At 47.8% G+C, this 26738-nt stretch overlaps 1 protein-coding gene across 3 annotated transcripts in view; it reads left to right on the top strand.

The window, feature by feature from the left end:
* Nucleotides 1-9235: 9235 nt before the first annotated feature.
* The window catches only part of VCAN (versican), a 100316-nt gene continuing 82813 nt past the window's right edge, over nt 9236-26738 (top strand). For 2 of the 3 annotated variants that reach the window (XM_071455166.1, XM_071455165.1), the window contains exons 1-3: nt 9239-9579; nt 17594-17669; nt 22386-22757. In XM_071455166.1, the coding sequence (XP_071311267.1) occupies nt 17600-17669; nt 22386-22757 (442 nt within the window). In that variant the 5' untranslated portion in view covers nt 9239-9579; nt 17594-17599. Of the gene's footprint in view, nt 9580-17593; nt 17670-22385; nt 22758-26738 lie in introns of all 3 variants that reach the window. The other variant, XM_071455164.1, reaches the window with a different exon arrangement.

Below are 26738 nucleotides of genomic sequence, written 5' to 3'. Positions count from 1 at the left end.
TGCCTGGTTTTCTGCCAAAAAATCAGTTTTGACCTAAACTGGGCTTTATAGAAACCTAAAGTGCAAGGTGAAGTGTCACATAATCCACAGTAAAACCTGGGTCTATTTATTTTTTTTTTTTTTTAATAAAGAAAGCGTACATTTTCTTTGACTGAACTGTGAAGTTTTCACTCATTTTTATACTTTCTCTGTGGCTGCTGTGAGATGAGTAGCTGGAAGACCCAAATTGGCTTTCCTGTCTTGTCTTTTTTTTTTGTGTCACATTGGTGGAGTCTGATACCAAGGCAACAAAGAGGGAATGAAATGGGACCAAATATCGCCTGTTTTCAGTAACAAGCACTGTCTCTAGAGGGAAGGACCCAACTTTACACACGTGTAGGAGGCTAAGGAATTCTAACGGAGGCAAAGAAATCACTGTGAGGCTCAGAGCATCTTAAAAAAAATAAAAAAAAATAAAGCAGGGGGGAGAAGATAAAAAGGTGAGACAGAGAATATTCACCAGTCAGTCGCGCCTTTAAAAAAAAAATATCGCGCATCAGGTTCCGTGCCCTGCGGCCGATCAAACAGAGCGGGCGATGCTCATTAGCCGCGACAGAGGTGCGTTAATTACTGTAATTTGTAGGATGGGAAGTGCCACCTAGTGGCAAGGAGCGCGCCGCCGCGGGAGCGCATCCCGCGCCCTGCATCCCGCATCCTTTGCATTCCGCATCCCGAATCTCGTACCCTGCATCCTTCATCCCACACTCCGCATCCCACACCCTGCACCCTGCATTCCACACTCTGCATCCCGCACCCTGCATCCCACATCTCACATCCTGCAGCCTGCATCCCTCATCCCCCACCCTGCCTCGTGCATCCTGCACCCCACACACAAAACCCGCACCTCCCACCCCGCATCCCGCACCCTGCATCCCACATCCTGCACCCTGCATTCCCAAACCCTGCATCCCACATCCCGCATCCCACATCCCGCATTCTGCATCCCATATCCCGCATTCTGCATCCCATATTCCGCATCCCGCACCCAAGGTCCCGCATCCCGTGCTGCCAGGGGTGCCCCAAATCTGCCAAGGCCTCCCGACTAAGGCAGCCTGTTAATGGTTTATCAAGTGCCAGTGGGAATCCCGGCTCCGGGCAAACACAAGAGGCCTCCTGGTCTAATTTAGCCGGGACAATGGGTCCCAGAGACCCAAGATGGATATCCCCGGTGCAGATGCATTCCTTTTAATTCTGTTTGGTTTACCAAATAGGAATTCCTCTAGGAAACCTCAACAAAGAAGTGGATTAATGAGAACCCTAGCAGAGAGTGTTTGCTGTATAAGCAATTCCGAGCCTAAGTAAAGCAAGGGGCAAAGTCTGATCAGCGTTCAGTACCAAACTCAAATAAATTCTGACAGAAGTGGGTGAAAAATGTGCCAGCTGCAGGTCAGCAAGAAATGCTAACAACCCTCAAACACTCGCCTGCCTACTTTCATTAAAAAGCAAACAGGGAGAAAAATAAACACTTCTTTTCCCCCTGCCTTTTGTTGCTCTGTGGAGTTTGTTTTGACACTCGTCCTCCCTCAGCTGTAGTCTCTCCTGGTTTCCCTTGTTCTCATGGCATTTTGCTGTTCCTCAACCCCCTTTTCCTCTGCCTGGGCAGCTCCTTCTGCCAGGTTCATTCCCTGTCTCTGCTCTTCCAAAGGCTCCTGAAATTCCCTGTTTTGCTTTCATGCATGGAAGAAGGAAACCTTCCCATCCCAAGGTGCTTCCCTGGACTGTGGCAGGGAGATCCTCTCTCTTCTTGGACTGTCCCAGGTCTGCAGTGCTAAAACTTGCTGTATGGAAAGATGGAGGTTGCTGTGCTTCAGACAGCTTTGTTGTAGCAGCTTGATCATAACCATCTTGAAATGGCAAAGCTGTTTGTTCACTGGGCACAAAAAAAATGAGATATCCTGCAGTGCTGGTGGTGCTGAAGCTGTGAAAGAGGGGATGCTGCTGGGCGCCATTACTACTGGTTCCAGTAGAAACATTTCAATCTCACAGTTTCCCCCATCCCTGCTGCATTTGAACCAGGGGAAGAAAAAGATAGGCAGGTGATCAAACAGCTCCTTCCTGTAGTGGGGGAAAGGAGGTAGCCAAGGCCAGCAACAAGCAAAAGAAATACATCACCTCCTCATCTGAGCAGACCTGGACCCCTTCTCACCCTTCAAAATCAAACACCAGGCAGGTGGTGTTGTCCATATTTATGGTTCCTTGGTTCATAGGACCATTGGGAAGGACCAGCAGCCATGACAAAACATCCACATGGCAGAAGCTTTTGCAGGGTCTCAGGGAGTCCTCATGCCCCCAGCCCCTCATCTGCTCCTCAGCAGCCCCATTTGCAGACTCACCACCCCAAAGAGATGTCAGAGGCTGCTCTCTGAGCACTTGTGGGCGTGGAAATGTCCAAAGCTTCTGAACTACAGTGCTGAAGGGTTGTGCTCAGCCAGGGGATGGGAGAACCCCTCCGTTGCGCTCACAGCAAGAGTAGGTCCACTTACATTAGTATGGAAAAAAATCTCACAGAGTTTGTGGTATTTCTGTCTGCTTTTATGCTAAAAAAGGGCATCTTTTAGCTCCTACAGCCAATGCAATGAATGCTAGTATTGTTCGCATTCTCCCTCATCCTGGGAGACCCCACTTGCTGCAACAGAGAAAACCTTTCACTGAATGTCTGGATACCAGAAACACTTCTTTTTATCCTTCCTTTAGCAGATAGAGGATAAAAATGGCATGTGTCTCACCAAAACTTGGTGAGAAACCCTTGATGGCAGCCAAGACCAAGTTATAGCAGAGACCTGGGAATGGTGCGGGGAAAACATGGAGCTTGAAGCTCTTGGTGTACACCACAAATCAGTTCTCACTCACTGACAGTATTGGGCTTCCCAAAGCACTGGGCACCTCTTCCTCACAAACAGTATGATTATTTGGCAAATCACTTTTTTTTTCTTTTCTGTCTCTGATTATTTTTATTTGGTGTTTAGGTCTTCAGGGCGAAGTTACTTCCTCTTTCCAAACTTTTCTCTGCTCCCACCATGATTCACATTCTGGTAAAACTCAAACGAGGTTCAAGAATGTTACATTTCCTTAGCTGAGGCCTTCTAAAAACTAAAAAAAAAAAAAAAAAATCATTACAAATCAGAGAATATTCAACAAAGTAGGGTAGTTTTCAAGAGAGAGGGACTGAATTTTTCTCTCTGCTTTCATACCCATTTTTTCCCCACTGAACAAAAAAAGCTACAATTTCCTTCATCGGAAGTGCTAAGTTTTTTTGGGGGGCAAATGTTTACAGCTACCCCAAGAGTCTTATAAATTGTGCCAAGACATATTTGCAGACATCCTCAGCCCTTTTTTTTTTCTATTTTGTTTGTTTGTTTTAAATGTTATTATGACAGGCATTATCATGTCTGAGAGCCAATCAAAAATTGTGAGATGCCAGGGCAGGATCAGATCTTTCACACCAAATTTACTCTCTTTTACTCAAGGTGGGCGATGACTCTTCCTGTAGACGTGGATGTTTTCATCCTTCCTTGCCTTCTAACAGCTACAAAGATTTCCACCTTTCTATTTCAATCAACAAAAAGGAGTCCCCAAAGAAAAGCAGAGATTTTCCTGAATGGTGGAGGGACAGGGCAAGGAAAAAGCCTAAACTCCCTCTTTCCTCCACTTTTTAGGATGTTCCTGATCTATTTAATTTCTTTGCTTCACCTTCACACACAGCCAAGGAGAAGAAACTGTTGACTGACACTTGTGGAGTTAGCAGGATCTTTCCAGTGACTTCAGTAGGTTTTGGATTAATCACATTGCGAATGTTTGTTATTGCTTTAGCCAAGGATGAGAAGGCCCAGGAAGAGGAGATTAGTTAAGAAAATCTCTCTTAATCCATTTCAAGAGTTTGCCCTATCAGTGTGGAACCAGACCCAGCGAGTTTATTCTTTGCACAATGGTGGTACCTTCGTATCATAAAGAAAAAAAAAGCGAAAAAACAACAACAAAAAAAAGAGTATGAAAGACTCATTTCTTTTGGTAACAGCAAGAGAACAAACCCACATTTGATTATTCAGGATTACTTCTGCACTCAAGTTTATGATGAAGCCACGGAGTTATCAAAACAAAAATAATGCATGCCCAGGATGGAGTTTATCAGAGGAAGCCCAGGACAGCACGGATTAGCACAACACTTGACTATGGCTCAGGCCACCCTGTACTGATAAGTTCCTCAGTTTCTTTCCCCCTTTCTTGCCTTGTGCTGTGTTTGGTCCTCACAGGGATAAGCCCTGAGAAGGACCTTGGTGGTGACCTGCCCACAGTGACCACTCCCCCCCAAAATTCACAAAGCAGCCATTCTCTGAGAAGCCAGACCCAGCTGTGGGAAGCAGGCTGACCTGGAGACACAGCCTGACACTTACACCAGCCAGAACCAAAAACCACCAGCTTCCTGACACAGCTTTTGGGGGGATTAGCTGTGGAAACATAAAACATCCCAGTCTGGCCCCTTGTCCTTGGAGTCAAGGCAGAAACACTGAGTCAGAACAGAAAGCAGCATCAGAACACAGGAGGAAAACATCATTGCCTTTGCCATCATCATCCAGTGCTGCTGAAAGCCTGGACCTTCTCCTGATAAATCCTGTCCTGGAAACTGACTATCTGAGTGCAGATAGCGCCGTGTCTGCATCATTACATTTAATGCAGAAATAATACCTAACCATCAATTGTGGCTTGTTCTGCTACCAAATGAAACACTCTATTCATGGTTTTTCATAGCTGAGTGCTCTCCCCTCTGCTGAAGAAATATGGAGTAAAAATAGGTGGAGAAGGGTTTTGCCACAAAAGAAACATTGACATAAGCCATCAAGTGTTTTGTTTGAGAAAGCGGTTGTGTACACTATGGTTACCACTGCTGCTCAGCCTGACTCCTTTGGAGAGTTTTAATTTGCCTCTGAAAACATATTTCACTCGAAGCGTAGGAAAGAGAAGTACTGGAGGGGGGGGAAATAAAAAAGCTTTTCTTAAATGTGGAATCTGAGAACTTGCAAAAAGTCTATTGTTTCGGGAGATTTTGTGGTTTCTGAGAACACATTGGGGTTTAGATAACTGAATCACTGCAGAATAAGGAAGCAGCCTACATATCTGTACCTCTGAGAGGCAAACTGGGGCAGTGGACTCATTTTCAGTGCAGCTGCCATGGCACAGCCCTTTGCAAGTAGATGGGTGTGGGAAGCTGGACCCTCAGAGCCACTGACCAGGTGGAATAACTTTGAAAGGATCTTTGATTTTGCCTCGAACTGGCCATATCGCTGCTGACATCTAAATTACATGAATTATTTCCTTTACTTTTACGTAAAGTTTTTTTCACACATAGCAGCTCAGTAGGAAAGAAAAAAAAAAGCACAGAAGAGACAAAGAAAAGGTGATTGTGAAGCCACAAAAGATAGCTTAAGAGAACCTATGCCAGACAAATTAGATTTTCCTTGAGAGACTGTGTTTCAGACCCACAATATTCTTTCAAGTGATGGGAAGCGCTTTTTTTCCACAGATGTTCAGTTTGATATTTGCACATTGACTGTAGCCATGGTCTAATTAATTTCAGATATTTGAAAACAATGGTTTCTCATAAAGAACCATTTAGGGCCTGTGTTTCACATTTAAGATGATAATCATTGTTGAGTCAGTAACATAAAACCTGTGCTTAAGAAGTGTGTAATGAAAATAGTATTTTTCTTCATCTCTGGACTACGACGTAGCTGGGAGGATTATTTTTTTTTCTCGAGTGATATTGCTTTAGGATGGAGACAAAGCCTAAACATTTTCCCTTTTGTTGGGTTTTCTCACACAAATCTGAACATCTGAAAACAATGATTTGTCATGGGAGACTTTGGCAGCCTGACCAAAGGTTTACTGTTTCTACTTTGCCTAAAATATTTAGAAAGAAAAGTATCTGACATTCACAGTAAATCACACAACGTTTCGGGCCCCTGACATAACCCATGGAGGCAGTTTGCGTGGTCTCCAAGAGGAGGAAAGGAGATCCCCTTTCTGGACAGTTTTTTTGGTTCAGTGCAGAAAGCTTGGCTCCCGGAGAAGGTGGGGAGGGTTAAATAAAATGAGATGAAAAAAACACCGAGGGGCTGCAGCGCTCTGTTTTTCCAGCTTGATCCGCTCCTCACTTTCCCCAGTCCTCCCGAAAAGCCCCGAGGGTCTCCGGTGTAACACACCCTCCTTCCTTCGGGGGTTTTCTCTCCCTGGCGGGCTGGGGATGCCCGGGACGAGTTCCTCATCCCTCCCTTCCCAGCCCCGCAGGATCCCTGCGCCCACCCCCGCCCGTGCCTTTGTCTGGCCAGCCCCAAAGCCTCCCCCGTGCCCAGAAACCTCCGTCCCAACCGCGGGAAGGGCAGGCGGGGAGCGCGGAGCCCCCCGCCCGCCTCCTCTCCTTGCGGAGGGTGAGGAAGGGGAGGCTCCGCTCCTGCAGCCCCGGGGCCCCGAGGCTCCGCGGGGGCTCCGGGAGCTCCGCGCTGGGCGGAGAGGAGGAAGAGGAGGAGGAGGAGGAGCAGGAGGAAGGCGGGGAGGGGGCTGGGGAGGAGGGGGAAGGGGCTGGGGGTTCTGCATCCTCCGCTTTCCTCCCAGCTCCGAGACGGAGCGGCTTTGCCCGGCCGGTTCCCATCAGAGCTCCGGCAGCCGGGCGGTGGGAAAGGAAAGGGGAGGGGGGAAGAGGTCTTTTCTCTTTAAAGAAATAATCTATTTTCTTTCCCATCGTGAAAAAGAAAAAAAAGAGGTGCCACCAGCGAGCCGACCCGAGGCTGGTTAGCCCCGGGCTATTACTACAGGTTGCTTCTTGCTCGTGCTTGTAGGGCAGGGAGCTGCGCTACCCCCCGGCCCTACTCCCTGCTCGGGATTCTGGTCAGACTCAGGATCTCCCCATCCCCTGGAGGGGTGGCCAGTGCTTCAGCTGGACACCAGCACAGCACAGTGGGAGCAGAAACCTGCAGCTTCCCCTCGTGGAGCTGTGCTGCTGCAGCCGCAGCTGCCAGAGGATGCTCCACAGCAGAGCAGGGCCAGCAGAGTCATCCTCTCCTCTTCCCACCCTTTGCCAGGAGCAGTTGTTCAGTCTCCCTGGACTCAAGGGTCGCGGGATGAGGAAGAAGCAAGCTCAGGGATGCAGAAGTGGCTCCTGTCTCCGCTAAATGTCACCTCTCCCACCTGAAACCAAGGCAGGGAGCAGAGTAAGAACAGGTGAAGCTGGGAAGCTGGGGCCACTGAAGACCAGAGGGGCAGCTTGACTTTGGTGCCTGGTCATTTAGAAGTTCCTTGTTTGTCCTGGAGGGTGGCCTGGATAAAGGGAGATACCCAGTGCCATGGGGGATGTCCCGGGATGCAGCAGGATGGTCTCCCACCTCTTCACCTAGAAAAAGGAGTGGGCCAGAGGGATTCCTGCCTTCCACCTATGTCTTCAGAGGGTTTGTGCAGCCTGGGAAGGCTGAGATTGTGCGGGGAGAGGGAACAGTGCCCTCACTGTGTGTCTCAGCCAACCCCCTTAGGTCTGGGGGGGCAGAAGAGGCTTGTTTGAACCCGTGTGGGAGAGATTCAACGTCAGTGTCCTCCTTTCATCACAGCACTGTGCTGAGGAAGTGTGCACTGCCTCAGCAGTGACACTGGCGAGGCAGGCAAGGCTACCAAAAACAGGAACTGTGTGAATTTGCATCAAACACCCTCAAAAAAAGAAACGTGACCACAACTGTTTGTAGTGCCTGCTTGAAAACAGAGCGTTGTCAGCTCTTCTGACGCACGATTTCAAGCACTTCAAGGATTCAGAAAGTTTCAAGGACTGAGAAACCTCGTCCCAGCATGGGGCAGGTCCGGTGTGTTGAGGTGTGGCAGTGCCCATGCAGGGCTGACCCAGGCAAGAGGAACTGGGAGGATCTGGTACTGCTAGGTGGCACTGGTGGGAGAGAAGCCTCCATTCAACATCCCAAGCAAGCAATTGTGTATTTACTCCGTGTAAGGAGGGAAAACAAACAAGCTCTGCAAGCTGAGATAAGGTTTTCAGCCAGCGCTCCAGCTCCGCTCACCCAGGCCACAGCTCACACAAAGCTGATCTGGCTTAAGCCTCCAGGTCTCCATTTCTGCCTGCTCGGCTGTCATCCCTTCCACCTCCCACCCCTCCAACTTGGCACCGAGGTCTGTCTTTGGAAACAAGGGCTTTGGGCTTGTCTGAAATCCTCTGTCAGTGTAACTGGGGACAGACAGAGCAGCTGGAACAGTAACAGCAAGAGGAGATGAAGGAAAACTCCCTCTGCCTCTTCCTAGTGCTCCTACCTGGGGCTGCCAAAAACGTGCCCAGAGCAGTGCAATCAGACACACCTATTTCTCCAGGCTTTTCTTTTCTGGCTCCAGCTTTACACCTTCCTGGAGGAGGGGGACTTCTGGCATCTGCTTCTCGGAGAGGGAGCACGCCAGAGGAGCTGCTCTTGCCAGCATTTTGTGCTTGGTGAGGGTGCCTTAAATGTCTCCCACATTCTGAGATAGGTACATTTTGGGATGGGGGCTGCCTGGAGAGCACACCAGATCCTTTATGAACTGGTGAACATCCCTTGTAAAAGGGTGGTTTAGAGTTCCACTTATGACTTCATCTCTCTGAGAGGTTTGGACAGCAAATGCAGAGTCTAATCTTAAAAAAAAAAAAAAAAAGAAAAAAAAAGGAAAAAAAAGAAAAAGAAAGTGGCTGGAGATGCATGGGTGGAGAAGCTTGGCTCGGGCGGCTGCCGATGTGAGGCTGCCTGTGAATTGGCATCGGCAGGGGAAGTTTGGAACCAGCACCGATTTATTCTTTCATTGCAACCTCCGCTGAGACTGGGGAGGCAAAGGGGAAAAAGGCATTTCGGTCCCAGTCACTTTCCCCATTTCAACCGGCTTCGGGAGCCAGGGTGGAGGAGGTCTCTCCATTCTCTTCCCGGTTAATTGTCTAATTGGGGAACAATGCGCCTCTCGCACCCGCCTGCCCCTCTCCGGAGGGCTCCGGGCGAGCTCGGACGGACCCGTCCCGCCGCACCGGGCTGCGGGTCCCCGCTCCGGGTCTGGGGGCCGGAGGGAGCCCCGAGGGGCGGCCGGGCCGGGCAGGGGGCGGGGGGGCCCCGCTCGTTGGAGGGAGGTGCTGGGGGCTCTCCTGCGCCCAGCAGCTGCGGGAGCTTTGGAAATTGCAAGGAGGCTCTCGCAGAGCTTGTGAACCCTCCTCTCCCCGAGCCAGCGCCCCTCCTCTGCAGCGCTGACGGTACAACGATATAATAATGATGGGTGGCTGAGGCTCGCATTTGAACTTGCAGGCTCGCTCCCTGTGCCCACTGCTCGGTCCCGGCTCCGCCGCTCGGAGTCAGGTGCTCGCTGGCGGGAAGCGAGCGAAGGAGGGGACACCGAGCTCCGGCACAAGGGGAGAGCCCGGAACCACCGGCTCCTTCCAGCACTAACGAGGGGATTTACTCTTTCATGCGGCCACTGGGATCTCTGGACTAGCCCAGCCACCACGTTGTGATTTTTTGCTATCTCTGCAACACGCTACCTTTTAAGGTAACTATAACTCTTTTATTGCGGGTTGGTTTGTAGTGATTTTTTTTTTATTCCCCCTCCTTTTTTTTTTTTTTTCTATAATATGACTGCCAGCAAACACCTAGTCTAAGATTTAAAACAATTGTTGTACTGCTTGCACCAACAAAGAGTTTGAACTGCAAATCTTAAGCGGGGAGGGAATAGCGATGATTGGTGAATTTAAACAACCTGGGGTAAGTTCAACGACACGCGGGGGAAGAGGAGAAGGAGGGATGCTCGGGAACCCACTAAAAAAAAAAAAAAAAGGAAAAAATATAAGAAAAGAGAAGAAAAAAAAAAACGGTGCAAAGAAAAGAGGAGAACAAAGAAAACTAGGGAATAGAAGACTTTGGGGTGGGATGCCTGACAAGAGTGTTCGGTGCTGGTGGCTTTGGACGGCTGGGAAGGTAGAGCCGCACCTTGGCGTGCGACGGGGCTCCGGAGGGAGACCGGGAGGCAGCTCTTCCTTACGGGTGTTAAGTACACAAAGCGCCCGTGTGGCAGGAGCGACCAGAACGGACCTTTCCCCCCGGCCACCAGTTTTGTAGCGCTGGGAAAAGCGTGCGCTCTGTGTCCTCCGCTCCTGTGTGCTCCCCACATCCCCTTTTTTCCCCTTTTTTTTCCCCCCTCCAATCCCTTCCCCTGCTGTTCCTGGAAAGCTGCTCGCAGAGCAGAGCGGCTCTGAGGTGCTCAGCATCTCTCCAGAGGAGCCGGCGAGCAGCGTGCCCCGAACCACATTTTCTCTGCGGAAAGGGGGGCAGTGGGTGAAGAGGAAGAGGAGGAGGAGGAGGAGGATCGCAAGGTCAGTGGAGCAAAACGCCCCCTCTTACACCCACGTCCACTTTCTGGGGCACGGGCTTTGCCTTCCCCCCTCCGCTGCCAGGGATTTCGCCTTTGTGTTACAAAGGGAAAGAAGTGAGAGCACGGTGGAGGGCAAGCGGGGAGTTCCGACGGCGGGAAGGAGCGGCTCTGTGTGTGTGTCTGTGTGTGTGGGGGACCGCGGGCAGCCTCCGCCGGGCCCCGGCCCCGTCCCCACACAAAGGGGCGGCGGGCAGCGGGCGGGGGCCGCCCCTCATTGTCCCTCATTGTCCCCCTGGTCACGTCCTCCCGGCCACCCCCTCTCCCTTCCTCCCTCCCTCCCTGCACCGGCTCTCGGGATTAAGCCCCCATGGCTTTTCTTTTTTCTTTTTTTTTTCTTTTCCCCTTCTTATCACCCGCTTCCCTCGGGTTTTCTCCCTTTTCCCCATTCTCTTCCTTCGTCCTTTTTCTTCCTCCTTTTCTCCTTCTTTCCCTTCCTCCACTTTTCCCCTCCTTCCTTTCCTTTTCCCTCTTTTCTTCTTTCTTTACCCCCTTTTCCTCTTCCCCTTCTTTTTGTTCCCTCTCCCCTCCTCTTTCTTCCTTTTCCCTACCCGTTTTTGCATCCCTTTCCCTCTTCTTGCCCTGTCCCTCCCTTCTTCCTCCCTTCCCCTCTTTTTCCCTTTCCCTCCCTTTTTTCCCTTTCCTTCCCCTTTCCCCCTTTTTCTCCTCCTCCTCCCTCCACCTTCCCCTCCCCTTCTCTTTCCCGTTTTTTTTTTTTTTTTCGTTAATTGAGGCGTGAGCGTCGAAACGCGCTGCAATAAAAAAACCTCAAAAAAACCCAAACCAAAAACCCATCCCGGGATGGGAGAGCGTAAACGCTGGGTGGGTTCAGCGATTGCCTTGATTTCCGTGCCTTTTTTATTTAATCCTTTTCTCTTTTTCTTTTCCTGGCCTCTCGCTCTGAGCGAAAGGGGAAGTTTCCTCCCCCACAAGGAGCGAGCAAGGCTCGGCGGGGCGAGCCCGGGACGGGGCGGGCGCGGCCCCGCGCTGGGGCGGGGGGAGGCTGTGGCAGGGCTGGGCTTTGGGGGGCTCTCCGTGTCCCGTGTCCGCCGGGGGTCACCGGTGAGTGCCGGTTTTGGGGCGGCGGGCTCGGTTCCGTGTAGGACCCACGGGTTCGGGCCCGGTTTGGGGTCGTGGGCCCGGGGCCGGCCCGGGGGCGCGGCCGCTGTCGAGGAATGGGGCGGGCGCGGCGGCCCCGCGGCGCCCCCGGGCGGCGAGCGGCGGCACGGCAGCTCAGCGGCCGCCGGTTTCCCGCCAGAGGGCTCCGGGCCCGGCACCGTGAGGGGAAAAAAAGGCCAAACCCCCACAAATCACCGCCGTAATAAAATAATTTAAAATACGCAACACCTCCTCGGTAAAAGCCGCTGTCTCCGCTGTTCCTCGCATTCCCCATCGAGTCTTATGCACAAGAAGTGAGTACAGAGGAGGCTCCAGGATGGGCAGAGGGATGGAGCAGCTCTGCCGGCAGCAAAGGCTGGCACAGCTGCCATTGCTCACCTGGGCAGGAGAAGCTTTGGCCTGAGCTCAGGGTGGCCTGGCAGGGCCTGAAGGGGCTGCAGCAAAGATGGACACGGACAATTGCCAAGGGCTGCAGGGACAGCAGCCGGGCAATGGCTGCCAGTGCCAGAGGGCAGGGCTGGCTGGGATCTTGGCAATGAGGAATTGTTCCCTGGCAGGGTGGGCAGGCCCTGGCACAGGGTGCCCAGAGCAGCTGGGGCTGCCCCTGCAGCCCTGGCACTGCCCAAGGCCAGGCTGGACACTGGGGCTGGGAGCAGCCTGGGATGGTGGGAGGTGTCCCTGCTGTGGCAGGGATGGCACTGGGTGACATTTAAAGCCCTTTCCAGCCCAAACCATTCCATGATTCTGTGGCGCTGGAGCAGGCAGTGCTGGACAGCAGGTGAGACTGGCACCTTTCTGACTCTGAGCAGCCCCTCAGTGCCTGGGCTTGAGGCCTGAGGTGGCACTGGGGCTGTGGGGATGGCAGAGCGAGCTGAGGGCACCCACAGCCACCCTTGTGCCCAGGAGCGGCACTGGGTGAGCCCCGAGAGGGCTGAGGAACCCCTGTTGGAGCCCACAGCAGGATCCTGGTGCCTAACCCCGCCATGGCAGTGCAGGATGCTGTCAGTGACACCTTCACATTGTTTCCACCAGTGCAGTTGCTGGAGAGAGGTGGCCCTCAGCTCTCCTGCAACCAAGCCTGACAGAGATCAGTGTGTCTGGGCAATGCTGTCAGGCACGGGGTGGGATTGTCAGTGTCCTGTGCAGGGCTAAGAGCTGGACTTGCTGATCCCTGTGTGTCCAGCTTGGGATATTCAATGTTTCTGGAAGGCAGGAGCGACAAGGTGGAGCAGGGTGATGCAGAAGGAGCAGGGTGTGCTCGCTGCTCCTCCACGCGCTGCCTCTGGCAGTTTTCCACTGTGTCTCTGCGTGGCTGTCCCAGAGCCTGGAGCTGCTCCTGGCACACAAGCACGGGGCTGTGAGGGATGTCCTGCTGCTGCAGCCAGAACACGCTGTGCTCTGGTCACTGCTCCTGTCTGCGCTCCAGACAGCACCTGCAGGCAGCACCAAAAGGACTCAGCCTGGAGGGGTTTCCCCCCACAGCTGCTGGAGGTGATGAGGAAGATGATTTGGGGTGATGCAGACACCCCAAAGACCTTCTCCAAGGCTTTGGGAGGGCATTTCTAAGGGGTAACAGGCCAAGCGGGGGCCACTGGTGGATTGGATGCAAGCTGATGTGCCATGTGTTGGCACAGTGGGCTAATTAATCACGTGGCAGAGAGGTGGTGGGGCTGGCAAAGTTAATTAGGCAGCGCTGATGGTGAGGTGGATACATGGCAGCAATTAACAGGGATCAAAGGACTGCAGCATAAAGGGAAGTGCAGAATGTGTGCCTTTGAGGAAGGATGGTACCTGTGAAGCTTTCAGAGCTTGGGAGGTAGCAAGGGATGTGCTATGACTAGGGTTGGTCACTTCTACCTTTTTGGGGTTCGACTGGAAACTCTAATTTACTGTTTTACCCATTAGAATGAGCAGCCTTCATTCTCTTCTCTAGTGCCAGGTTCTGTTGGGTCCCACCCTCTTTTTTTTTTTTTTTTTTTCTCTTTTCTTTTAATCTTTTATGTCATTCTGACTTTCACTATGAGGGTCAGATGGGCAGAGGCTGCTTTTTATGTGTTTAAGGAACATATCCAGATTTCACATTGCAGCGGTTGAGCATGTGCAGAACTAATTTCAGTGTGACCTGAGAAGTTGCAGGTTTCAGAGACATTGTTACCTCTATGAAAATGGTTAATATGGCAAATTCCTCATTGTCTCAGCTGCAGAGAAACCAGGAGTATTTTTGGATTGTAAGCTTTAATCTCTTCCACACCAAGACAATTTGCTTTCTGAACCTGGAGTTTTAAACAGAAAGAGAGACATGATGTTCCCTCATCTGGTTAAATTAAAATAGCATTGGTGTGAGGTCAAGCTTACACTGCAAACTAAACACAAGCTGGAATTTGGTCAGAACTTACTGCTCCTATGAGTTTTTGCTGTAGTAAAGGAAGGTAGCAGCGCCTGCAAAAATAGGAGAGTTCTCTCTTTTCCCACAGAGAGAGCCCCTACTGCTAATTTTTAAAGATGTGAAGTTTGTCCAGGGGTTTTGCATCTATTGCTTTAAAGATGCTGCACTCAGGGCTGAGTCCCATTTAGAAATGTAACACCAGTTCCTACTGTAGATCCATCTGCCTTTAGTAGCTCCTGATGAAATGGATCAGCCCAGTTGGAAACCAGCCAGCAGGCAACCCAAGTTTGGTCACGTCAAGTGAGGTACTTTTTTAGCAGAAGGTGGAAATTAAACACTTACTCAAATCTTGCAGCTTGAGTTGGCAAGATTTGCTCACTGTGTTATGGATTTCTTTTACTATGGGTGTAGTGACACCAAGGGGAAAAAAAAAAAATCTTGTGGAAAAAGGTATAGTTGGATGGATTTTGGCTAATTGCAGTGGACTTAGGGGCAGTGCAGCAGCCAGACAGCAGAATTCTGTGAGCTGTAGGGTGCAGGAAAGGGAAACACAAACGTGTTTTAGAGCAGGGATTTAGGTCTGGGGGCTACAAGAGAGCTCAGTCCTCTGCAGCCTCTGCCAGCAGAAGGGCAGGAGGCAGGAGCAATCACATCCAAGAGCCTGGAAATGTGGGTGGGAATCGGGGTGAGGTGTAAAGCAGCAACCTCTGCCTCACCTGTGGGTCCTGAGCAGGGTTTTTGGCACCAGGTCTGCAGAGCTCTGTCTCCTCCTGAGCCAGGCTGCCCTGTGGGGCTGAGCAAGGTGCTGCTGCTGTTGTGGTCTGCATGCTTGGAGAGGGTGGCAGGGGTGATTCCATGTTTAATTCTGGCAGCTGGAGTGGAGCAGCACTGGGCAACCCAGGAGTGTTTATGGGCACCCACCAAGGCCTGGGGCATGAAACCCAACCCTCAGGTGTGGAGGGTTGTGTGGGAGTCACACTCCTGACCCTTAGGGCTGAAAATCAGACCATTCTTCCAGGGGTTTCCATTGCTTGAGTGAGCATTTCAGGATAAAGAAGATTTATAAAAAGTCAGGAGGTGGTTTTCCAAGAGCCAGGTAGGGAGTTTTGGCAAGAGTCTCATACTAAGCTTTGTGCCCAAACAGTGCAGTTTTTTGGCGCTATCCAAGCCCTTGGTGCAGCAGGTGTAATTCCTGCCCTACTCAGTAAAAGGCTAGGAGCCATCACATCCAGGAATGTCCTCTTCTGTTCCCATGGATACGTTGAAAATTGCCCTTCCAGAGTTGCCTTTCTGTTTTCACCTTTCCCTGTGGGTGTGTGTGTTGTGTTTGGTGACTGGAAGCGTCGCAGCAGGGTTTGCGTTCTTACCAAACATGGAAGCAGCTGTGTTATGACAGCAATTGCAATGAATTTCCAAGGGCAACAGGCTTCCACTGACACGTGCCAGGCACCCAGGTATGCCAGGTCAGAGCCAGGGAAGTGGGCCAGGTGCAAAATGCAACCAGCCCTGCTTAGGTGCAACATTGCCCCCATTGCTGGGAAAAAGAAAATACTTTGTTCTTTTTCTTGTCAGGTTTCTTTGATTCCCTTGGTTCTGGTCCCAAAAGGCAAGGTTGCCTTCAGGGGAAGGAGGGAGATAAAACTCATGGGTAAACATGGAGAGCTGAACTTGTAAACATTCTGTTCTGGACCTCGGCTTCGCTGTGGATGCAGCCAGTGTGTGACGCATGGGAGCACATGTGGGCAGAACATCTCAGAGGGTCTGGAGCCACTCAGCTCCCACAGGTGCCAGAACTTTGTCTGGCAGGTCCTTCACCCAGCACCTTGGAAGGTGGAGAATTCTTCCAGTCAGTTTTCTTTTCATGCTCTCATCAGAGCGCTTGTGTTACCAAAGGAGCTTCACTGCAGTGCTTTTTGGTGTTTGAGGCTTCCAGCATTCTTGGGATACAAGGATTGCTTGAAGGTTCTTCTGCACATCTGTAGGCTCAAACTGACATCACTTTTTCTTTTAATTGTTGTGTAATAATGAGGATCATTTAAGTGTTTATCTAAGCAAGCATGTGACTCTGTATTTCAGAGCTGATCCATTGCATTCAGAGGACTTGGATGTCTGCAGCTCTGATCTTGTGCAACCTCCTCACTCATAACAGCCTTCTACAGGGACAGTATAGAATTTTAAAGTTAGCTAATAAATAATCACTTTTGTTTTCTTCACGTGCAGCTTGGCTTGTGTAAATGTAGGAAGAGATAAAAGTCTGGCTGAATGGTTTTGGGGGTAGATGTTAGGGTCTTCACAAGAAGTTTTATGGCCTGTAGGGCTTAAACTGAATGAAGTCCCGGTTCTAGTTTGGGACTCAGTTGTGAAAAGTGCAAATTCCATGAAGTTCACGTTGCAAAATAAGTGATATCACACTCTGCACTCAGCTGTCCTGAATGGCTGCAGCAGACATGGGGCGTCCTTGGCAGCGTGCAGCCTGCTCTGTGGAAAGCAGCTGCATTTCTCCCTCCACGCCCAGGGAATAGGTTGTAGCACATGTTTCCCTGTGCAATCAGCTGGCTCTGGCCATCCTTGTACAGAGAATGAAAGGCTCTGGGGTTTTCAGCCCTGTTGGGTGGGAATTTTTAACTTGCCTCACTGGAAGGGCTTGGTTGGAGATGTTTTGCGTCTTTGCCGTGCTGCTCAGACGTTGCAGGACGTGTGCCAGTTCACACAGACTCCTGTGGAGTTTGGGCTGCAGCTGTGAGCTGTGGAGAGAACTGTCCTGAGGTTGAACACGTCACCAGGAGTTCTCTGAAGCTGCCTCTCCGGGTTTTTTTGCTGTCATGTTCAGTGCAGCCTGTGGAATTTTTAAAAGTAGAAGTTTTAAATGGTACATGTGTGCAGTGCAGGTTCCATAGTTACAACACAGGTATCTGTCTATTAAATCTCTCCTTCACTGATCCTTAAGGCAGTTCAACTGCAAGCTCTCTTGAACAGGAAAAAAAACTGTGAGCTTGGTTACTTGTCCTAGGGAAGAGTTCAGGTGGCAGATTTTGCAGCAATATCAGGGAAATCAAGGTAGTGATAAAAATTTGTCGGCGTTTTGACAAACTGCTGCTGAAAGTAATTTATTATGTTGGGATGTTCACAGCATGTACATGTAACTGTATGGATGAGGGAATATTTATAAACCCTTTGTATTTGTTGGTGTTTGTGTGTCTTGTAATTTTTGTAATGTTGAGCTTTTGTAATTTTGGAGATATTTACAGGTTCAACATGTGCAACTATGAATGGAAATGAAAACTGTGAAATAATATTGTGAACATGCAATTTATTATTGGGTTCATGTGAAGAGCTTTCCAGCTGTTGGAAGGTGGAGCCTGTAAAGGAAAGTGAGAGGTAAACCCCAAGGGAACTGACATATCAGAGCATCACTCAGGACTCCACAACCTGAACACCCATAACAAATCTCTATTCAAAGGAGGCATGTGGTCATTATAACAAATCTCCACCATAAATTGCTAAATGAAATGCCCTGAAAGCAGAAATGACTGTTTCTTGATACCAGTGACAAATATTGATGTGCTGAGTTACAACATTTGCTAAGGACACCGTGCAATACTAACCACTTACTCCTTTGTTCTTCATTTCTAGGTCAAGATGTTGTTAAGTATAAAAAGTATCTTATGGATGTACTCTACGTTAGTTATAACATATATGCTACCTAAAGGTAAGTCTTCTGTACACAGAACATTTAATTAAAATTAATGTAGTGCTCTAATTGGTAGGGCATTTCACAGGACTGAGGAAACAGCCCAAACTCAGGAAATTGTCTTTCTCTGCCCCTGCCATGCTGCACCATGTCACTAATTTTGTTTCTGTGTCCTCCTCAAGGCGTTAATGATTTATTTCTCTTGTGCTTAGGCTGCCATGAGCTAAGCTGGGGCAGCTCCCTTGGCTGCTGGATCTTTAGCAAGGAGGTGTTAGAGCAGCTGCAGGTTTGGGTGGAAAGGAAGGAGCCCTTACTGCCTCTCTTGGTAATTACATGCCAAGACTGAAGTGTGTATCCATGTGTGGTTGCCCTGGTTATTTGAAAGTTTGGGTCAGGCCTTCAGTATGGAAAATATCTCAGCAGCTGCTACAGACTCACAAAGCAGCTTTCCTAAGTCTCAAAGCAAGATCTTTCTTTATTTTCTTTCCCCTTTCTTTCCAGGTACTCCTCAAACTGATTTTAGCCTTTGGGAAAATCAAATTTACTACTTTAGTTTTTCCACCTAGCTGGAACACTGTTGCTAGTAACATGTTTAGGTAATCCTGAATGATAAAGAAAAGGACTGGTTCATTAGTGGAACCAATTAAAAAAAGGGATAATAGATTGAGATTGGCTATAAAGTCTGGATCAGATCACAGACCCGACTCACTGCCTTGCACAAATGCAAAATTCAGGGATACAGGGATTGAGAGGGCAGCACTCTTAAGTGGGGAGGAGTGCATGGATCCTTGGAGTTGTAGAATGTGGGATGCCATCTTTACATGTCCTCTCACTTACTCCACCTTTTATTACATCACAAATGGCTCATTTATCTCCAGAGTCGAATTTTTGGTACTTGGGAGGTTTTTACGAATGTCCCATTCTTTGGAATGTAGATCAGGTTGTGACCCATCCTTATTTTTCCAAAGTTTTTTGAAGAAATTCAGAAAGACCCTGATGTTCCTAGAACACACTGTGAACTTTGTGAGGTTTGCTTTTTAAGTCAGGGGCCATTCTTTTGGCCTACAGAGTCTTGAACATTTTCAAACTATGGACATGGTGAGGAGGACAAGGATGAAAAAATTTTCCTTTCTCATGAATGGATCTAATCCATGATCCCAAGGAATCTGTGGGATCAGCTCATGCCCTTATCTTTTGTAGAAAAGTCAGCTGGTGCAGTAATATTTTGAGAATGAATGTTAGAAGACTGCACAGAATCTTTATAAGTATGGCTTTTGTTTAAAAGTACTCTAAAAATAAAGTATATCTCAGCATTCTGAAAGATAGACACCCTACATTTCAACCTTTTCTTTTTGAATCCTTGGTTTGGATCTAAAATTGAAGCCTTCAAATCTTTAGTGAAACACAATTTCCCAGCTTATCACTGTTGTGGTTTACAAGCTGGACCTTGGGGTTATAACCAACACTGGAGTTTTTCCTACCTGTTTTGGGTGGCCATTTGTGGTGTTGAGTTCTGCAGCTGAGATTTACATTTGCCTGGCTCCTTGTGTGTATCTTGTAGACCATAAAATTAATTCTTCATCGTTCTTTGTGTCCTTCTCTTATTCTGCTTGCTCAGACCACAAGCCACCTAGTAAAGGACTCAGGTTATTGCTGGATCTCACTCCATTACCTTTCAGTGTTTCCTAAAAGTTTCTCTCATTTTAATTCATTATTATCTTCACTAAAAGACTGGTGGTTAATGAAATAGCTTCTCCTAGGTTCAGTGCTAGCTGGATTGACAAAACACATGATTTTAGTGATCCTTTCTATTTCTGCTGCTAGACAGGGCAATATACCATATGTCCCAGCAGGTTGTTGATGAACTGAAAAATGAGATGCAAAATTTTTCTTTTTTTTTTTTTCCTCTCATAAATTTAGCTAAAAATAAATAGAATATTTTATTCTTTAAGCATGTGGGATTTGTCTGCATAGTCAGTAGCAACATTCTGTTCAGTTAAACTCAATTATGAGGCAAATTCACTCCTCTAAGCAGTGTCACACCATGCAGGGAAGGTTTTACTCTTTTCTTCAGACTCCTTGTCCACTGCAGACCTATTGGCCTGGTCATTGTGGTTAATGTGATACAGAAGGGCATAATTCTGTCCTTTGAAAAAATGATCTAGACTCCTACTTTTAGAATTTTATAACATTTACCACAGAACAAGTATACACATTTTGAAGAAAGAGACTTTGTTCTCAAGCAAGAATTCCTTTCTTCCCACTTCACAAAGAAGACATCTAGCTATGTGTCATTGGTCTATCACATCCCATTGGGTAGGGGCTGACACAGAATACAAGCTTAGCAAAAATGCTAAATGGGGCAAAAAAAGGGTTAATGGATTAATATGAGATACTGATAGCTTCTGCATTGGTCAGTAAATTCTGCTAGACTAATCTGGAGTGCTGCAAGAAATCAAGATTTTTGGAACTGTGCAGGATCATCACTTAATCTTGTATTGCAGATATTATGTCAACCAAATATTTTCTTTTTCTGTAGGGAAAAACTTCCTCCTCCTTTCTCTTTCTCCTCTTCCTCTTTCTCCTCTTCCTCCTCCTCCTTCTTCTTGTCTCCTCCTCCTTCTTCCCTCACCTCGCCACAACAAACAGTTTTTTATTACGTGTTGTATAATGCCTTCTAAAGTTGGGCAGAACTGCAGCTCCACAGAATCTTCTGTTCTGGGAAGTAGCACAGTTTAGGAAGCTGGATCTAGTTTTCATATCAGGATTGAAAGTGTTGATTGCCAGGTCTTCCAGCTGGCTGATGTGAAGGCACGAATTTTAAAGGGAGGAAACTTCCTCAGGGTTCAGCGCTGATATTCCAGATCACTCAAAGTCATAAACAGTGTTCTTACAAAGTTTATTAAAGTTCTGTCAGTCAGTATAATTATAATTTAGTCATTCTTCAATTAAGAAGAAAGTTCCTGTAAGGTGTATAGATGACAAGAGATCATAATAAATTCTAAATATTTTGAGACTGATTTTAATCTCCCACCTGTGCAATTTGGCAGTAATTCCATCACAACTGATAGAACTGAGAATTCATTCTATTTCTTTATCTCTAACCACTGTAGCTCTGTGAAGTTTCAACAAAATAAAGGTGATATAAAAGATCTCTGGTTTCATCAGCTTTGATACCATCATGTTGACTCTTTCTGAATTCTGTGCCCAAGGAATTCTAGTTTGGTAGGCATGAATGAAAAGGACTCGAGAAGTTAATTCAGAATTCTGAGTCTTCCCTGTCAGCCCATTTTTCTCTTTTTCTAATAATACTTTATTATTAAAATGCTTGGGCATTAAGCTGATGACTCTCATATTGAACCTGTTTAGATAATACCATTAAGACTTTGTCCTGTGGAAAATCATCTGTCTCTGTTAAATATAACCAGGTTAATGAGCAACTTTTCGTTTTTCTTCCATTTTCCTTTTTTTCCCCCCATTTCTTTTTTCTGTTCTTTCATCTTTTTTTTTCTTTTTCTCCCTCTTCTTTATTCTCTTCCTTTTTTGCTCCTCTTCTTTAATTCTCTCCCTCTGCCCACCCTTCCATCCCACCCTCCAATCTTCTACTCTTTATGGAGAGATTATACTTTTTATCATAGGTAAACAGATAATTTTCATGTACTCCTGTTTCATGTATCACTCTGTTGATGGCTATTATTAAGTTACCATATTTCTAAACTTTATAAATCCCAGCTCCCTTCAAAATAATTATGACCCTGCTCTACCTTTCAAAATGTTAGAAGGATTGTGAAAGAGGTAAAACAGTTCCAATTGAGCATTAGCTTTTAATCTTCATTAAGCCATTATGTGTGATGAAATAACATCACATAAAAAAAGGAAAATCCATCAGAAAACCCTCTCTTCAGTCACGGGGTGCAGCTTGGATGAACAGTAGTCAACTTCCCCCTCAGGATATTGTCAGATGGAAACATTTCACTGTGAAATGTTTGCAGCTGGAGATGACATAAAAAATGATAGAAGTCCTGATCATGTCAAGTCTGAGCCAAGCAGGGACTTTCTGCGGGCTTTACTTCTTCCTTTGCTTTTACATCCTGAAATATTTCATTTCTGCGATGTGTTAAGGGCCCGGAGGCTGCAAGGAAACAACTTTGAAAGAGTGACTGTTTGGGAGACTCTCTCTGGAAAGGCTTTTGTTTCAGCACGTGTGCAGTAAAAAAGAATTAACCCCTGAGAGAACAGTGGGGTCAGGGGTGACAGGGGTGCAAAGCCATGGGCTGTGTTTCCTTCTGAGGAGAGAAGCAAGGTGTGAACTCCAGCAGCTCCCCTGCATTCAGCGTTTTGGCCAGTGAGGTAACTCATGGTTTTTCACTCAGAGTGGTCTTCCTCCTGTGAATTGAAGAAACAGCTCTTACAGTTCATCTCTCATGTAAAATTTCAGACCAGTTCCCAAAGGTTAATTACTTGGTGACCATAACAAATAGAGAAAATAAGTCAGAATGAAATTTTCCCAAAGAAAAATTTGCTCCATCATCAGCCTAAAGTGTACCAAGATTGATACAAATTCTTTCTCAGCTTATACTCCCCAGTCCTGTTACAAATCAGCTAAAGTTTACGGATTTCAGGCTTTGCATTAGTGAATCATTAATTAACAATGACATATATCTGTTTCTGATTTTGCTGTTACACTAATGTGATTTCTCCTTTCTCTCTCCTCGCTCTCTTCCCTTTTTCTAGTTAAAGCAGAAAAAAAAACCCTGGTCAAGGGATCTCTCTCTGGAACTTCAGTCCTGCCGTGCTTCTTTTCAACCACACCCACCATCTCCTCCAGCTACGCCGCCGAGTACCTCCGGATCAAATGGTCCAAGGTGGAACTGGACAAAAGCGGGAAGGACGCCAAGGAAACCACGGTCCTGGTGGCCCAAAACGGCAACATCAAGATAGGCCAGAGCTACAAGGACAGGGTGTCTGTCCCCAGCCATTCTGAGGAGAGCGGGGATGCCTCGCTGACCTTCTCCAAGCTGCGCGCCAGCGACGCCGGGGTCTATCGCTGCGACGTCATGTACGGAGTGGAGGACACACAGGGCATCGTCTCTCTGGCTGTTGAGGGTAAGGGTTTTGTCTGTTTCATTTCTAGCCAGCAGTGATTCCAGCTAAAGCAGCGAAACTTGGTGGTGAACACAGAGCTAGAGGGGATTTACAGCAGTGTCTTTAGCGACTGGCCCTTTGTCGCTGTCACATTTTCTGAAAAATCCCTTTGCCCAGGATTTCTTCTCCTGGGAAGCTGAGAAGCCTCAGAGAGAAAAGAAAAACAATAATTATCTGATTTGCTTCTCCCCGTTTTGCTGCTTTGGAATGTGGTTGGAGAGTGTTTATCCAACAGGTGCATGTTTGATTGGTTTCATGTGAATTGTTTTGACTTAATGACCAATCGCAGCCAGCTGTGTCAGGACTCTGGAAGCAGTCGTGAGTTTTCATGATCATTATTTGTAACCTTCTGTCTGTATCTTTTCTCTATTCTTTAGCATAGTTTTAGTACAGCATAATATAATATAATATAATATAATATAATAGCTTTCTAATAACATGGAGTCAGATTCTCAATTCCTCCTTCATCCTGGGGACCCCGAAAATACCACAGCCCTTGGATTAGGGTGAAAAGAAGCAATTTATGATGGAAAGGATGAAAGTTTAGGATGTAAAGAAACCACTGAAGCTGTGGTTGGCCTGTCTTGATGTCTCCATCTATGCCACCAAAAGTGGGACCCACTCTTTCTGGGAAAGGAAAATCAAGCATGAAGGAAGTGCTCCTTTTGCCCAGTAATAAATTTTGGATGGGCAGAAGGAAAACTCATCTGTGAGAAGCTGCAAGAAAAGAAGTAGGGAGGTGTTTGCTTAATGTGGGGCAGGCAGTGATAACAGTTTGCTTGCCATCTCTATTAGGAAATAGTCTCCAAAATTTTGAGAGGGAGAAGTTTATGTGTTGAGAGACAGAAGAGACAGGAGTTTCAGAATGGTTGATGTTGGAGAAGACATCTAAGATTATCAAGTCCAAGCATTAACCCAGTGCTGTTCACTACTCAGCCAGGTCCCCAAATGCCACATTCAAGCAGGGATGCACACTCCCAGGGATGATGAAACCCCCACGTCCCTGGGAAGTGTATTTCAATGTCTGACCACCCTTTCAGTGAAGTTCATCATTTCCTGATGCCCACCCTGAGCCTGCCCTGGCCCAGCCTGAGGCCGTTCCCTCTGCTCCTGTCCCTGGTCCCTGGAGCACAGCCCGACCCCCCCGGCTGTGCCCTCCTGGCAGGAGCCGTGCAGAGCCACAAGGGCCCCCTGAGCCTCCTTTGCTCCAGGCTGAGCCCCTGCCCAGCTCCCTCAGCCTCTCCTGGGGCTCCATTCCCTTCCCAGCTCCGTTCCCTTCCCTGGCCACGCCGCAGCCCCTCCATTGCCTGCGTGAGGGCCCAGAGGGGACCCAGCCTCGAGGTGTGGCCTCAGCAGGGCCGGCACAGGGACGGGCCTTGCCCCGCTCCTGCTGCCACCCCAGGGCTGGCACAGCCCAGGGGCCATCGGCCTCTCGGTCCCCTGGGCACCCCTGGGCTGTGCCCGGCTGCTGGCACAGTGCTGGAAGCCAGGACATTGCTCTGGCTGCCCTCAGAGCCTGGCAGGGGCCTCAGAGACCTGGGCACAGAGTGAGAGACACCTGGGCTTTCGATTGTAACCCATGGAAACAACAATTACCAACTTTGCTACCAGCCACAAGGCTTTGAGTATAGAATGATAGTGAACTTATCACAAGGTGAAAATGGAGAATTTTGGGGTTTTTAGGATGTGGGTTCAGGAGGCAAGATGGAGGAATCTGGGCCTGTCCTGTCCTTCCTCCTGTTTCTTCTTGGCCTCCATCTTCTGCTGTGATGTTGGCACTTTTGGATTGGTTTAGAGTGGAAGCTCACTGTCTAACATGGGTGATAGGTATTGGGAAGTTATAGTAAATAAAGTACACGTAGTTTTTAGTATAAAAAGCTAACACTGCCCTGAGGGTGGTCACTGTGCCACAACCCAACCTGCCAGACAGACCTGGGTGGGTCAGAGACAGAATGTTATAGATAAAAAGAAAATAAACAATCTTGAAAGGCAGAGCCAACGCATCTCGGCTTCTTCTTCGGTCTCGGGGCTGGGAAAAAGAGACTTTTCTGACACCTGGGGGTCATCTCAACACCAGAGGCCTCATCATCACAGCACCCCAGGGCCTGTCCCAGCTTCCCAGCCCCTCTGCCCCAGCCTGGAGTGCTCCAGGGGTTTAAGCAAAACCAAGGAGTGAGCGGCCAAAGCAGCGTATGATATGTGGGTGTTTCTCCCCTCGGAACCTGCTGGTGGAGCAGGGCACAGAGGCTGCTCCAGAGCCCGTCGGGCTGGCACTGAGCCTGGCCTAACAGGCTGTGCTGACAGGCAGGGCATTAACCCGGGCTCTGGGCCATGCACAGGCACGTTCTGGACCCAGGTTTCTGCCTGTGCTTAGAACAGCACTGAGCTGTGTGGATGGATCTCCTCGTAGGAGCCTTGCTTTGGGCCCTGCCTTGCATGCCCCTTTGCAGCTCGGTGTCTTTTGGAAGTTCAGTATTTACTCAGGTGAATGAATCCCAAAACAAACATTAATATCTGCTGCTGGAAATCATGGCTTTGGCTAAGGGTTTTTTGGTGAGCTTAACACTGTATTCTTCCAATCTGCCTAACCTAACATGAACAGTCTGTTGGTGTTGATTCAACAAAAGGATTTGAAGGTGTGGCCTTAATTTGGAAATACAGTAAATCAGTGCAGCCATTAATGTCTGCATAACTTCATAAACTCTTAGGTCCTAATGACAAAAGCAAAAGAAATCCTGGTTTGAACATTACTTTTCATAATGAGTGTCCCTGGCATTCCTTACCCCTTTTCAAGTGTTCCCTTGACTACATGTCTATATCCAGGAGCTGCAGATGTTTATGACAATAAAATATCAGATGATTTATGGTGATACTGTAGCTTTTGTAGTTGCTGCTCCTGCAAAAACACTGCAAAGTGTTGAACTGATTAGATTTATGATTTTACCTCAATGAAAACTTCACAGACTCCATTTTCTTTCTGCAACTGTTCTTTTCCATGAGTGCTTTAATGTCAGAATTTCAGGAGAGGAAAAAAGCTAAGTCTTGATCCAAGTGGAAAATTGGTTTGCTAGACCATGATTTGTGCCATCCATTCTCAGTTTTCTCCATTATGTAAACAAATGGCATTTATTAGACTCATAAGAACTTCGTGTGAATGTTGCTGCTCAAATCTTCTGCTCTATTCTTTATGATTTCTTATGATTTCAGCTTTTATTAATAAACAAACAAACAAAAAAACCCCTCTAGTCCCAAACACAAATTATTTCTGCTGTTTCTTTTTGAATCTGCACCCCAAGGTGACACATTTGAGGAGACTACTCTCCCCCTTTGTTCATCCTGTCCTGACTGGGGTGCAGGCAGGTATTTCCTCGTTAACTGAGCTAATTCCAGAGCTGAGGGATAGCCTGGTTCAGCACTGTGCTTTGGTCAGCTCTCCTGGGTGGAGCTGGGGCTGCTGAAGCTCTGGTAAAATTATCACCGGATTTTTTATTCTGCTCATTTTATGCTCAAATTAAGTAGGCCAAAACTTTTTGGAAGAGTTCTACTGAAGCAGGTGTAATTTCACTTTTGCCATTGTGATGGATTTATTGTTTGGGTGTTTTTTAATGATTCTTTGGGTATTTTTAAACCAATTCAGGACTTTTTTTCTTGGTATTTTCAGGGTCTCTATTTGTTTTATAGACACTCCCTAATTTTAAACTTTCAAACAAAAAGCATAATGCAGCATCAATGAAGCCAGGAAGATAAGATTAGACAGCTGGCCAGCTTGTTTTTCAAATTAACCTTTACAGTGTAATTGATGGCTGGGAAAGATAACTTGAATAAAATTACTGTAATTGCCGTTTCTCTCCTTTAGGTGTGCTGGGAATACAAAACTGCTATTGAACACACTGTGCATCAAATTAATGTATTTTACCAGTGATGGAATGTATTGTGAATGAA

This window comes from Agelaius tricolor, unplaced genomic scaffold (genome assembly GCF_023055355.1).
Source record: "Agelaius tricolor isolate 1412-34295 unplaced genomic scaffold, bAgeTri1.0.p SCAF_44, whole genome shotgun sequence".
Taxonomy (NCBI): domain Eukaryota; kingdom Metazoa; phylum Chordata; class Aves; order Passeriformes; family Icteridae; genus Agelaius; species Agelaius tricolor.
This window is presented reverse-complemented; position numbering and strand designations above follow the sequence as displayed.